The 16259-nt window shown below is 34.6% G+C and overlaps 1 protein-coding gene across 1 annotated transcript; it reads right to left on the bottom strand.

The window, feature by feature from the left end:
- Positions 1-3481: 3481 nt before the first annotated feature.
- On the bottom strand, positions 3482-16124 carry LOC141416182 (olfactory receptor 7E178-like). The gene is made up of 2 exons (XM_074053278.1): positions 16096-16124; positions 3482-4457 (listed from the first exon to the last, which is right to left on the bottom strand). Exons 1-2 carry the CDS (start codon positions 16122-16124, stop codon positions 3482-3484), a joined length of 1005 nt encoding a protein of 334 aa, XP_073909379.1.
- Positions 16125-16259: the final 135 nt, after the last annotated feature.

Below are 16259 nucleotides of genomic sequence, written 5' to 3' on the forward strand. Positions count from 1 at the left end.
ACTCATATTTGAAAATCTGCAGATTGGTATCCTCCCATTTTCCCCAGAGCCTTCATATTGGTCATCTCTTTGGGAAGCAATGTTTCTGATAGTCATTTCTTCATCCTCCATTCAAATCAGAACTTAATGTGTTATGCTGATTTTCTGCCAGGTCATGACTGAGGAATGTGGCTCCAATAACTTTTTCATGACTAGTGTCCAATAAAGTGTCAACATCACTCCTTAGAACTCACATGAACACAACCTTAGCTAGGAACTTGCTGAAATGCAGAAAACCAGATGAGGGGACACAACCATATGGACTGCAGCAACCATATGGACTGAACTGGAACTACCAAATTGGAGGCCTGGCCTGAATATGTATTATTATAGGAACTTGGCAGCTCAAGGCACAGAAATCATAATTAGCTGAATTGACTCATTTTATGACAATATCGAAGAATTATACTTATCAATGGAGAAAGAACTAGAATTGCAAAGAAAATCAATAGCAGATTTTTCACTTTTCTTCTGATCAGAAAAATTTTGTGTGTAATGTTCACTTATTTTGAGGTTTTCTAAAAAGATCTATTTTCTTTTTATGCAGTAGCATATTGTAAATACTTATACACACATATATCATAAAAGTTACTACTATAAACATGGGTAAATGCATAGTTCATTCACTGATTATGTTTAAGTTTTTATGCAACAATCAGCATCATCAATTAATTTTTTAAAACATTCACAACCTCAAAATTATAGCCATTTAAACATAATTCTTCCTCTTGTCCCAATATTTCTTGCATGAAATATATAGGGGAAATGATATTATTTAATTACAGAAATAATGTGCTGAAGGAGGCAAGATTTATTTTCTGCATGTTTGAAATTACATTCTAAATGGATGCCAAATTTCCTTAGACTAGATCGATCCATTTTGATGTCTCCGTTGGGTAGCTTTTATTGACCTTATTTTTTCAAGCTGAAGGTGAATTAATTCAGTGGCAGAATGACCACAGAGGACATGACCGAGGTCATTCTCTTTCTGGAAAAAAACCCACCATTTTCTCCTGTATTCATTGCATAAAAATTAAAAATGTAAAAAGTAAAGTTTTAACCGTACTAACTGCTTTGACATTGTTGTTTTTTCCTTTTTGTTAGTGTATGCTAATAAATTGTACAAAGTAAATTGTTTTACTGTGATATTTGCATACATGTATACATTACACTTTGCTTCTATTCACATCTTATGTTTCTTGCAACCTTTCTACTTTGTCCCTTTTCCTTATCCCTTTCACATCTGTAGTATTCCTTCACTTAATGTCGTGTTTCCTTTATTTTGTTATTTTTCATCTATAATTATGAGAGAAAATTGATTTTTCTAAAATGAAGAATTCAATCACTAAGATTAGTGAGATAAATACAGTTGTCAAATGGCAGTGGAGCTTTGAAATTTTGCAAGTGTCAAATTTGTGTATCAGCAAAAAGAGTAAGTTCCACAGAATCTCTTGCCATTATGCCACTTTTTTCTGTTTTTTAACCATGGAATTTATACCCATGGGTTTTTAAGTAACTAATCTTGTTACTGATGTTGAATATAATTAAAGGTTATTTATTAATTTCTTGCAACTTCATGGCATCTACTTATATAAGGAAAATATATTACAGAAACAGCAATACTAAGTTAAGGTCACAAGATACTTTTCTTGACTGATGTAAAGATTGATCATCAATTTAGAAACTATCCCACTCATATTTGTCTTTAACTTGCCCTTTTCTTCATTCATAAGATACATTTCATAAATGGCGCACCATTACTTATTTACTCATTATTCATTGCAGTTGGATAAGCTTGAAATCAGCTTTGATCATAATGCTGGGTCCCATAGAAATTTTAAAAATCTATGCCAATTCACAGAAACAGTGAGTGGAGTCACAACATTCATAATCAAATCGTCACTTTCTGGGTTTTAGTCACTAAGTTCTGTCAGAAAATTTTAACCTCTTACAGATGTCTTTCGTATTCAAAGGGTCACTTGAGGAGTTTTTAAACATTACCCAGGTTCCTGAGTACAAATGATACAAATACTTGATATTATTCCTCTTTTTGAAATCTAATGGACTGATATATATATAAAGAGATTGTGGTCAGTTTCAAGAATATTTGACTGGGGCAGGAGAGTGATCTGCACTGAAATATAATACACTTCTTTTCTGTGATCTTTTCTGTAATCTACAGATACACTTCTTATAAATCACATAGCAAGATTTCCTATGTCTCTAATTAGACTATTGAATTTCAATGTAGCATCACTTACCTCTACTTAAGATACTATTTCAAAGGCGTTGCAAGTACATTATTTCCTTACTATGGTTTATAACTGTGCAGAACTCTGTACAGATAAAATGAAAACAGATTCCTACAGTATATAATTCACAGGCTGGCATTTGTGGAGGACGAAAATAGAACTCATGATGACATTTGGTGTTATTCTTCTCATAATAAATCTCATAATCACATACATAACTTATAGGATTTCTATAGGAGCAATTACATGGCTCCAATTTCTGGGATCATGGATTAAATGTATATGGGAAATACATCCAGGATCAAAGGAAAACAAAAATTTGAATAAGGGCTTTGCGGCCCCATGCACAACCATGAAACTAAATTCACTATCACTTTAAACTGAAAATTTCTATACTGGTATATCCCCAATTGGCTACATGAACTATAAATTTTATCTTCATCGAAAAGAAAATGCAAGTGATAGTTCTCCCCTGTCTGTCACCTCCCAGAGTATTTACTGGATTACTGTGCATGCTGCTGTCTCATGAGCAAGGAAATGCAGAAGCAGTGCCCTACTCATCCTGGAGCCAAGTGAAACTTCAGGTATCATCTCCGGGGTTGATGTAAATACCATGTCAGATGGAAGTTTCCATCAGGAGACATAAAGATATGGAGCCCAATGGACTGGAACCCTCAAATTCATTACAACTATATGACTTTCACTGATCAATGTACAGAGGTCGTAGTGAGTCTAAGAATTCCAATTATCCTGAATGTCAAAATCTTTCTAAAAGTAATTACTGAAGAGGAAAGAAAAGAAAATGAATATCCACAATCATCTTGGTCGCTTCCCCTATTCCCTTTGCAATGTTCACTTAATTCACTTCTTTTAGTTTTTTAATGCCAAACTTCTTTATTGCATAGTTTATTGTGATAAAGTATTTAAACAAAAATAGCATTCTACCAACTTTTCAGTGTGCAAGTTAATAGTGTTAACTTTCTCCACATTGTTGTTCAATGATCGTGGTCATTCATTTCAAAAATTGATATTTCCAAATACATTTTATTCTTCACACCCCACAATACTCTAAACCATAATTTTGCTATGTTCCATGGTCAGAAATTAACAACATAACTCTACAAAAATAATATCGTCAGGAGAAAGAATTCACAAACTTAGATATTTAATATTAATCTCTTTGTCCTCAACTACATAGAAATTGGTTTGCTTAGAACCTGACATGAAAATTTTCTGCTGTAGAGCCTCCTCAAGGTATTTAAAATGTCTGTGTTTCTCAGGCTGTAGATAAAGGGATTCAGCATAGGTGTGACAATTGCATACATTATTGAGGACACCACACCCTGTCTGGAAGAATTTGATACAACTGATTCAAGGTACTGTCCAATTGCTGTTCCATAAAATAAACAAACAACAGAGAGGTGTGAGCCACATGTAGAAAATGCTTTATACCTCCCACCTAATGAAGTGATTTTCAGAATACAGGAAACAATTTTATAATAAGAGGACAGTATTATTAAGATGGGGAAAAAGGCAAATATCATACCAAGACAATATGTGATTATGGTTTTGGCAACTGTTTCAGAACAGTCAAGATTAAGGATTATAGTAGGTTCACAGAAGAAACTTGAAATTTCAATGTCCTTTAAGTAAACAAACTCTAAGACAATCAAATTATGCAATTGAGAGTCCAAAAGGCTAACTAAGCAGGATGCAAAAACTAGCATGGCACAGAGGCGAGGGTTCATAATGATTGAGTAATGCAGGGGTTGACAGATGGCCACAAACCGGTCATAGGCCATCACAGTCAGTAGCATATAATCCATACATCCAAAGATTATAAGAAAGGACATTTGTGTGAGGCAGCCTACGTAGGAGATGATTCTGTTGTGAGTCTGGATGTCCACAATCATTTTGGGGACTGTAGTGGAGATGAAGCAAATATCAACCAAGGACAGTTTGGAGAGGAAGAAGTACATGGGGGTGTGGAGGTGGGGGTCACAGTTGACAGCTAAGATGATGAGCACGTTCCCAAGCACTGTGATCAGGTACATGGACAGGAAGAGTCCAGAAAGGATGGGCTGTAATTCTGTATCTTCTGAGAGTCCCATTAGATAGAATTCTGGGATATGTGTTAAATTGTGTGGTCCCACATTTCTTTGACACCTTTTGAGATAAAAAGATATAAAAAGTAGAGACAAATTATTGGAAACCCAGAGCTCTGCCTATATTTTAATTCAATTATTCATATTTGAAGTCTATATTCCATCAGGAATATTTCTTAGTTGTCACAAACCATTGTTTCCAGAATTTTTGCACCAGTGGGTATGTTTTATGCAGTAGTGGATCCTTCTATACATATCTCCTTATGGCACTCAGCCGAACTATGTCAGAATGCCAAGAATATCACAAGTAGCAAGCCCCTTGATAACAGAAAAATACAGCATATTATCCAAAAGATATTAGAGAAAAATCACCATTTCCTGTTATTATCATTAACATCATTCTATTTAAATATATTGAGAAGATTTTATATATTTTGTTTAAGTAAGGAACTAGTACAAATTCTTTAGTTTATGTAATATATAATGATTTTGAAACATAGTATTAGGTTATCTGAAGTTCATCTTAAAATTGACAATGCAAATTGTACTGTGCAAGATTTCTTTCTAGAGATTTTCACCATTCCTGGTTTTTCTGATTTTCCTCAGAAAAGAATGTAAATGTTCACCTAAATTTTTATGGTTTTCAAAAGTTACTTGGTATATACTTAATATAAAACTTATTTTCTTGGGTGAATTTTAAAGTTTCTTTAGTTTCTCTTTTTATGTGATCATTTTTATATTCATTCACATGTGTACACATTGTTTGGGCCACCTCTCTCCCAACCCCACTACATGCACGTTAAGCTATGATAGCACTGACCAAAAATATGTAGTAGAGCGTGTTGATTCTGCCAATGACTTAAAATAAATAAATGTTCCTAGATACATGTTGGAGCAAAGACAGCCTCTTTAACAATAATGCTGCAAAAGTTGGATTTGCTATGTAGAATACAAATCTAGATATACATCTCTTTCCTTATCAGATAAAATGGATCATATGTTGTAATGTAAGTCCAGAAATATAAGTCACAGAAGAAAAAAAGGAAATTACCTAAGGACATTGCATAGACAACAACATTCTGAACAAGATTCCAAGCTGAAGAAATGAGCATAAGAATTGAAAATCCAATTAATCAAATGAAAAGAGTACTTTTGAATCGAGGAAAACAATAACAAGAATGAAGAGAAAACCTATAGAATAGAAAACAATTTCCAACTATTCATCTGACAAGTGGTTGATATAGATAATATATGATTTACTCAGAAAAATACCTAGCCAAAGAATAAATAATCCAACAACAAATGGGCATGCAAAGCATTCAAAGAAGAAATTATAAAGTGTCCAATACACACATGAAAAAGAGTTCAGCATCCTTAGACATAAAGAAATTCAAATCTTAATGATGGCTACCATCAAGAGAACAAACAATAGCAATTCTTGCAAGGATGGAGTGAGGGAAAAACACTCACACAGTATTGATGAGAATTTAAATAACTGCATCCACTATGGAAGTAAAAATGAATGTTCCTGAAATTCTAAAATGGAAATAACATATGATCCTGTCATATCATTCCTGGGCATATATCTAAGGAATTCAAAGTCTACATACAACACAGATTCAGTAACACTCTTGTTTATTGTATTAAAATTCACGAAAGGCAAGTTCATGGACTTAGCCTATGTCCCCATAAACATATGAATGGGGCAATTGTTCAGTCATAAAGAAGAATGGAAATATGTCATATGTAGGAAAATGTGTGGACCTGGATGTTACTATGTGAGTGAAATACGTGAGAGGAAGAAAGGCAAATATCAGGTTTCTGTTATATGTGGAGTATAGATTTAAAAAGAAACATCCTATTTACCCTCATATGTGGAAATTAACCTAAAATATAAATGTATACATAGATCCATACATGATCACATGATCAGATAGATAGACAAATAGATGGATACATAGATAGATAGATAATGATCCTAATAGTGGTACTGTTCGAGAAGACTAAGAGAAAGTGGAAGAGGAAATGAGAATGGCAGAAAGTGAATAATTTTGAAACACACTGTGTCAGTATATGAAGAAGGCATAAAAAACACACTGAAAGCTGCCAAATAATAGGTGGACAGGGGAGATATAGAAAGAGAGAGAAGTAGAGGAGTTTAATCTGACTAAAGCACAATATATACATGTGTGAAATACCATGACAAAATCCCTTTGAACAATTAATAAACACATGAATGATGGACAGAATTATACAACAGGTCCAGCTTGGGTATGAATGTGTGAGGTGAATGAAGAGGAAGAAAGAGGGTGAATATGGTCCATGTGCTTCTTTTACTTGCATGAAAAAGAACAATTAAATGAGTTGAAATTGTTTTAAGAATGGAGGTAGAAGAATGAAGAACAATGAAGTGAGTGTGTGAATCTACCCAGGATACATTGTAAGAATATATGGAAATTTCAAAATGAAGAACTCTTTTAGAACTAGTATAAGTTAATAAAATACAAAATCAAAGGAAAATAACACAAAATAAAATAAGAAACCTAGTAGATCTAAAGAAAAAGTGGACATTAACATCAATGTACTAGCAGGAGGTGGTAGGGGAAAAAGTGCAGGTGAACATGAGAGGAATATGATCAAAGTAAACTGTCTCCACGTAGGGAGAAGTCATAAGGAAACCCATTTCAAAAATGCAAGGAGGCTGCAAGAGCAGGGAAAAGACCTGTGCAAACATGAAGAGGAAGTTTCACTGTGTTTGCAACAGAACTAATTATATTTACAACTGAAATTTTCCCAGGACATTTCTGTACTTTTTATCTCTGCATGATTTTCCTCATCTTCACATTTCCCTAAATGGAATATTTAAATGTAAAAATTTATGTTTTCTTGTTTTTTTAACCTATATTTTACCTAATATTCGTTAACATAGTATACAAAAATTATAACCTATGAAATGTACTAGTTTTCCTTAGCAAACTCTTTTAAGTCTCTCTGGGAAGCAATACATCTATTTCCAATGCCTTTTTAAAATTAATCTTTAACACATATTAATCATACATATGAATGGGATTTACTGTCATATTTGGAGGTATACATATATCATGTATCAACCATATGTATCCAGCCTTCTGTTGTGGCATTACCAAAGACAAAGGAATCATTAGCTTGTAACTATTATTACAATAATCCTGTCAAAATTATTGCACTTCTCTTATGTGACACAAATTACAATTTGTATATAAAAGGTTATATGAGCATATTTCTCTAATTTCCAATAAATAGTGTATATTCAAATTTACTATTAATCACCTATTTTTGTTTTGCCAATAAAGAGAGTATCTTTATCATGCATGTATATTTCTCCTGAGATGTACATAAGTATACACTGAATATTATTCACCAATAATTAGTTTATGACATTGCAACAAGAATCCTGTACAAAGATTGATATTTCCACATGAATTCTGTAGAAGAGGAAGTTTCTGGGGATTTGAATCAGAAAAGGAGCTCGTTTTCTCTGCTATCATTGAGCTGCTAACATGAACAAAAGATGTGTGAGTCTCTCCATCTCTTTCTACTTCTACAGCTTGATGAAAATGGAGAAAATCACCACTTCCACACAGCATACATTGCACCAAAGGAAGTGACTAATTTAATAAATATTGATTTTTGTGTTTTTAGAATAATAGTGAATTTCATCAGTATGAAAATAATGAAATTATTGAGGATTATGGTTTGCAAACAGCACTGTAGTGGTCCGTGGAGCTCTACAGTGTCTCACTCAGACATGGGGTTTAACTCCACTCTTCTCATTGTGCTCACTTTTTTATTATTCATTTATTCACTTGTTCTTACGTTGTTTGGGTCATTTCTCCCTCCTGCCCAATTTTATTCATTTCACCATGAAAATCTCTGCTATGTTTTTGAGTAACTGATTGACATAGATATGATTTAATAGGTTATAAGGTTAAGGTTCCATGACATAGACAGAAACAATAGCTATTTTATTTTTTCTCTACTTCTGAGGGACATTCCAGAAAGTGATGAAAGTGAGGACAGAAAATCACAAAATGTGTTGAAGCCACATTAATTGTAAGCAATTACTGCGAACTATGGAAGGGTGTTTTCATTGGTAAACACAAAGATTTTTTTGTTTCATTACACTTTTGTGCCAGAAAATTATGGCTTTGAAGAATCACAATGGAAAGTGAGTGATTCTTCAAAATATACACAAATGCAAATATAAAATTCCCTCTTTCAGAAGTAGGTAAATGATAACTTCGGATCACATAATATTTACTTTAATCATTTTGACATTTAATCTTATCACTATTAATAGTAGTATCTAATTTTTGTTTATTTTATACATATATCACACATTAGCTGTGCATGTAGCATCCATTATCTGTTTAAGCCTTTCTCAGGTATGAATCAACTTAGACAGTAATGATGATTCTCAGAGATATTAGCAAACATCCCTTTATTACAGTAATGATATATTGGGTAGGCAGTTTTTCAGATTAAATTACCAGATCTGTTTTCAATGTACTAAATAAATTCATTATTTCCCAGTAAAAACAAAGTTTTAAGTAGAGATCCAAAAGTCTTAACCACAGGTATACCTGAGGTGCATTTTCTCATTCCATTTTCCTAAGTTGGAATGAAACCAAGACCTGAATTTTATCATTTTTGAGATAGATTGAGCTGATTACAACATGCAAGAAATATGTGGGCAGTCTTAATGGTATCCTAGAGTGTGGGCACTAGAGGTCTGTGTTCAGTATCAAGTTCTTTCTCTTTTTGTGATGTTTGCCTGTTATCTGTGGCTTTACTTCCTGTATTGATTCATCTGGTGACACACTGCACAGTTTTGTGGCCAATAAGGGTTCCCAAAATAACAGTGGACAAGGGAACTCTTCCTGAAGTGGTAGGAAATGAGACAGCTCTTTGAGTTTTTAAAAGGGGCTTTCAAGGTCTTCAACCTGCCAAGATTTCCTTCTATATAACTCTGTGTCCATAAGTGGATAGCTCATTTCAATCATCACTTCACTTTTTTTCTCTAAGAATATACTACAGGCTACATTTAACATGCTCTATCATTTTCTGTAAGATAATAATGTGGACACCTAACTAGACAAAGCACATGAAAAGAAATAACCTACATAGAGCATAGATCTCAGTAACAATTCATGAGGTTATAGTTACTATCATCCTCATCCTTATCATCACCTTCAAAATCATTTTGCAGAGTTTAGGAAAGAGTTTGGAAGGACACATTTTCTGCTATTGTGAATCAGGCTTCTGTGGAGTGCAAAACCTTATAGGTGGAAAGCAGATTTTAAGTAAGTTTTCTGTTACCCACATCAGAACAAAAAATATAAACTTCACAGTTCTCATTACCAATACTTTTAATATTTATATCCTCCATCTGACTACTCAAAATGTTGTTTGTCCTCAACATTACTTTCAACAGTTTTTCCCACATCTGTCATTTCTGTTAGTACATACAGCATTGAGTTGCTTCTCTGCTGGGTCATGACCATGAAGTGCAGATCTGAAAACCCTCTCATGCCTGAGATCCAATAAAATCTCAGGTTCTATCTTCAGAATTGATATCAGCAGAATGGCAGATAGGAGCTTCCTGATGCAGTCAGATATTGAGGAGGAGACACTGCGGGAGACAAGTGACTGGAGACATCAAACAGCAGGGCTCAAAGGACAGGCTGAAGGACTCTCATATTACCTTTCATGTTCAATGCATGGCACTCATAATTAGCATAATTGGTCCAAGTTACGTAAATCTCTTAGGATTTACTAACATTAATGGAGAAAGAAGTAGGAAAAAATGAATGCCCAAAAGAGATTTTGGGCTTTTCCTTTACTAAATCAAAGTTTTGATATAATAACTTTTTCTTTCACTTCTGTCTTGTCTTATTTCAAATTTATTGGGACAGCATATGGATAACAAAAATCTGCTATTTTAACCATATTTGGCACATGTGTCAGTGGTAATAATTACATTTACATTATTGTTAAAATATTGACAGAATATGTCAGGGAAATTAAAAACTTTTCCAAACCAAAAATTCATACTCCTTTTTACAGAATTCCCTACTCATCCCATTACCCAACCCTGTCAACCAGTATACAAGATCAAAAATGGCTAATAACAGTGATTAAAACAGCACATGAGTTTAAAAGCAGAACTTGGATGGGTGGAATCAGTGTGGGAGGGCAGATAAGAGAGGTTAGGGGGAGGTGAAGAGATTCAACACAAAATGCATGTATATGTATGAAGGTAGCATAATGAAACACCAAATACTGTTTGAAAAGGGGGAGATATAATGGTGGGGTGAAACTTGTTCAAAGTACACTGTATGCATATATGGAATTTTTCCACTGTGATTCACTTGTACTAATATTGATTACTATAAATTTTAAAAATAAAGTCATGAAAATTTAAAAAATTGTGTGACAAATGGCATGATTTATAAGCCTAGATATTCTGTCTTATTGCATTTTCCAAACTATATTCTAAATGCATGTCTGTAGGTCTCAGATTAGATTGCTGTGTATGGAGCCTCCACAGGACACTTTTGATATTTGTGTTCCCTAGACTGTAGATAAAGGATTCAGTATAGGGGCTACCACAGAGTAAATCATTGAGGCCAGCAACTATTAATGGGAGAATGTGATACAAATTAACGTTACAGTGCTTCTCCCATAAATAAGCAAATTACTCATGAGTGAGACAAATAGACAAAGGTTTTATAATTTCTACCTCATGGGATTCTCAAAATTGAGGAAATGGTTTTCTTTTAAGGGTAAAAAAGACCCCTAACATGGGGAACATATGACACCAACAATAAAATTCATTGTGATGAATTGGAGAAGTTTTCAAAGCAAGCAACATTAAAAATTTGGACAGGTTGAAGAAAGAAATTTCCATAACTCTGAAGATTGTAAATAGTAAAGCAATAAAAATTCACTGATGGGAGTCCAAATATCTAGTAAAAAGTATGCCAAAAGTAGATGCAATTGGAGGACATCATGTTAAGTGATGTTAGCCAGGACCAGAAATACAAAAGACACATGTTTTCTCTCATACAAGGAAGATAGCTCCAAAGATACACATATACACAAAAACAAGTATGATCATATAAAAACTCCCAGGTAGAGCATGTTTTTAATAGCAAAATTACTCTATGGAACTCAGAGAAAGAGAGAAAGGAAAAGAGAGTGATAGAGCATCAGTAATATCAAATACCATAAGATGTGAAGGTAGAAGATAGAAAGATGTGTATTGAAAACAGCTGAAAAATGGGGGAGGGAGGTAAAGGGGTAAGGGAGAGTATTTGAAGGGATTGAAAAGACTAAATGAAAGCACATCTACAGTGGGCATACATTGAGTCACCCCTTTGAGCATCAACCCAAATATTAATAATGAAAATCAGGACTGTAAAACAGGCATAGTGTGTGCAAGGTGTGTACTCATAGGAGGGAATAGAGTGAAATAAGAAGATTAAGGTGGTGGCATATTGTTGATTAACTTCATATACTTATACGAATCAGAACTTAAAAAGTTCTTACACTGTTGGTGGTAATGTAAACTAGTACAACCACTCTGGAAAAAAATTTGGAGGCTACTTAAAAATCTAGACATTGATCTACCATTTGATCCAGCAATACCACTCTTGGGGATATACCCAAAAGACTGTGACACAGGTTACTCCAGAGGCACCTGCACACCCATGTTTATTGCCGCACTATTCACAATAGCCAAGTTATGGAAACAGCCAAGATGCCCCACCACCGATGAATGGATTAAGAAAATGTGGTATCTATATACAATGGAATTTTATGCAGCCATGAAGAAGAACGAAATGTTATCATTCGCTTGTAAATGGATGGAATTGGAGAACATCATTCTGAGGAGGTTAGCCTGGCCCAAAAGACCAAAAATCGTATGTTCTCCCTCATATGTGGACATTAGATCAAGGGAAAACACAGCAATGGGATTGGACTTTGAGCACATGATAAAAGGGAGAGCACACAAGGGAGGGGTGAGGATAGGTAAGACACCTAAAAAATTAGCTAGCATTTGTTGCCCTTAAGGCAGAGAAACTAAAGCAGATACCTTAAAAGCAACCGAGGTCAATAGGAAAAGGGGACTAGGAACTAGAGAAAGGTGTAGATCAAAAAGAATTAACCTAGAAGGTAACACACACGCACAGAAATCAATGTGAGCCAATGCCCTGTATAGCTATCCTTATCTCAACCAGCAAAAACCCTTGTTCCTCCTGTTATTGCATTTACTCTCTCTACAACAAAATTAGAAATAAGGGCAAAATAGTTTCTGCTGGGTATTGAGGGGGTGGGGGAAGAGGGAGGGGGCGGAGTGGGTGGTAAGGGAGGGGGTGGGGGCAGGGGGGAGAAATTACCCAAGCCTTGTATGCACATATGAATAATAAAATTAAAAAAAAACAATGCAGTACATGTTTCTCAATGTTGCTTAAGGCCATAATACTAGATATGTGGGAAGCAAATGTAAAATGATCACAGGCTGAAGCCAGTCCATGGTAAAAAAGCACAATATGAGTTCTGAAAAATAATTATAGTGAAAGGGCTGCAGTCATAGGTGACATGACAGAACACTGGGCGAGCAAGTGCAAGACCCTTAGTTCAAACACCAATATGAGCAAAAATATATTAACTCATTCTCCCTAGGGGTTCTCATTGACTTTGATAAAAATATTTTCATTTGGACAAATCCCCATTGTATACTGAAGACCCCAGGACAGTGCAATAATGGTAGACAGTTAATCAGTGGCTGACTGAACTTGGAACATCAGTCTTAGAGCTGTGAAATGACTTAAAAATCCAAGAGTAGAAAGCCATTTGACTACCTTGCTGTACCATAGTTGTCAGGTTTCCATCAACACTGGGGATCAACCACGAGTCCAAAATAATCACATTTCTTATACTGTTTTCTCTACTTTATTTTGAGTAATATTAAAATTCCAGAAACATCAACCCAAGCAAAATCAGTAAGGATAAGTAACTGAATGCGTCAGCTCCCAACCCTTTGCTATACGCTCAGAAAACTCTTAGGAAAATTCAACTGGATGGGATTAGAAACACAGCTGCCTTGACAATGTGGAGGCTCCTGACAGGTACACACGTTTAGTCAGGGGCATGAAAATGAGCATAACATAAAGATACATTTTGTTATAAAACTCCATTTTTGCTATATAATGCTAAACAAGTTTCAAATCATGCTGATAAAGTATTTCAGGTAATGAATAAAATTATAATGACAGAAAAATAAAATAACTCAGATACCCTGGCAGGTAATTTGAAAACCACATCTTATATTTCCTGGTGCTTAGTAAAGTTTCAATAAATATGAACTATTGTTTCATTCAATATATCCCATTATCCATTCTAATAGATTAACATTTAATGCTTTTTACATAAGAAATTGTATTTTATAAAGTCTGAAATATTGCTCAGGTAATATGAGTTCTTGTTATCACTGCATGATTCCATCATCCTGTATAGTTGTCTCTAAAATTAGAAACATTTAATTGCTTTGGTTAATAGATTTTTCTCTCAGAGTTTCAATATCAATATTCACTTTTGAGTCCAGAAGGATAATTAAAGTTCATCTATATAGCATAAAACACAAAACCGATTACCCATGAAATGTACTAGTATCAACAAGACGTCTTAAGTCTTGTTGTGAAGTATGCACATCTACTTCAAAAGCTTTATCTGACACATGACATTACCAGAGGGAGAAGGATGTCATTTAACTTGCAAGTTCATTACTAAGAGAACACATTCAAAATTCTTGTGACTTTGTTCACCTCACAGAAGCAGGAATTATTTTAAAACATGAGTTTACTTATTTATTTATTTATCTATTTATCTATCCATCTACCTATCTATTGATTGATTGTTGGCAATACTGAGAATGAATGCAGGTCCTTAGGCTTGCTAGGCAAGTGCTCTAGCACTTGAGCTCTGTCTCCAAAAACAAGTGAGAATTTTTAGGAGGAGAAAGTTCTCTGATTTCCAGTGAATCCTGCCTTTGCAATTTTACTGTTAGTCACATACTTTTGTTTTTCCAACAAAAGTGAAAAACAAAGTCTCAAGTTCAATCACCATATTGGTAATAAATGTCCTATCCTCTTGCAGTAATAGGAAACCATATCTTCAAGTAGTAAGACTTTTTTCTAATCTTATCCAGAGTAACCATAACATTACTATTAATAATATGTAAATTTTCTTCCTTTATGCATGCATTACTTTTGTGCAATATGAGAGAATGAATTCAAGGCTTCACACTTGCTAGGCAAGTGCTCTACCACTTGAGCCATGCCCTTAAACCTTCTTGTTTTCATTTAATTTTTGTACAGTGGATCTTATCCATCAGTATGGTTAGAATGGCTTTATATTTGCAATCCTCCTGTCTCAGCCTCTAGCTGAGATTACAGACATAACCCACCACACCTGGCTGCATCAATCACATATTAATGAAAACATAGCATCCGTTATGTGGTTAATGCTTACTCAATACAGTTGAAGCCACTAGATTTCAATAAAATGATAGTGCTGTCTCTAAGAACTGCTAATAAACTGCTTACTTCTGAGAAAATATTAACAGATCAGGGAGGATATAAAATTAAATTGTAAGACTGCGTGTCCAATGCAGTACATGTTTTTATTGTTTTCCAGACAGCATATACTTTTAAACAAATCCAAAGGTCTCACCCATAGGAACATCTCAGGTAAATTTTTAACTGTTCAATTTTCTAAATAAAATCTAGTCAGAGAATATTATGTCCCCTTTAGAACTTTCTTGGCTAATATGAACAAATTGGGAAGTGGAAATCTACAAGAATATCCAGAACTTGCAGACAGGAAGACGTCTGAAATGGATTATCATGTGCCTACTCTTCCTGTGATTATTTCCTATGGTCTATGGCTATCCTTCCTATATGGGATGCATAGTGCCACTTACTGCTCTGCTCTGTGATCTATGAATAATCCAAAAAAGGACGTAGACAGTGAACAAGAGGTTTCTTCCATGTGTGAGGTGGTAGTGAAATTGCTTTATGAGTTGTCAAGGAGGCATCTTTCCAAGATTATCCTGGTATGGTACCCTGTGGCTGTAAACCACCAGCCAACGGCAAACAAGGATTCATCCATTAGTATCTAAACCTGTATGTTATTTTCCATCAAAATAAATTGTATGTTCATTTTGTAAGTTCACAATCATGTGGGGATATTTAACCACAGATGAAGCATGTGAAATGAAACATACATAGAACACACAACTCATGTTCTATGGGAACACATGGGAATTTCTGAAAAAATGGTCTATAATGTTGTGTTTACCGTCATCCTCATGCTCATCGTCACCTTCAGTGTCCTTAGTACACTTAGGAATCAGTTTAGAAGGGACCACGTATTTCTATTTTGGATTAAACATCTATTGCAAGTAGAATCAATGTGGGTGGAGAGATAAAAATGATTAGCTTCTCTGGTACCCCAAACATACTAAAATAGAAAATTTGGAGTGTGGGTTTTTATATTTTCACCCTCCCATGTGGCTCTGAAACTCTCATGCTTGTTTTCATAATGATGATACATACTTCCATGATAGTTTTGCACATTTATCACTCAGCACTTACTGGATGATGCTACTATTCTGGTTGGTCATTACCAATTCATGCAGAAATGAAGACCTTCCTAGGCCTAGTGTTCAACGAAGGGCCAGTGGCTCCCCACAACATAGGTCTGTGTACAGTGTATGGCAGGAGCTTTGGAAGTGGGGACAGGTAGGTAAACAACTATA

The sequence above is a fragment of the Castor canadensis genome, chromosome 14 (genome assembly GCF_047511655.1).
Source record: "Castor canadensis chromosome 14, mCasCan1.hap1v2, whole genome shotgun sequence".
NCBI lineage: Eukaryota > Metazoa > Chordata > Mammalia > Rodentia > Castoridae > Castor > Castor canadensis.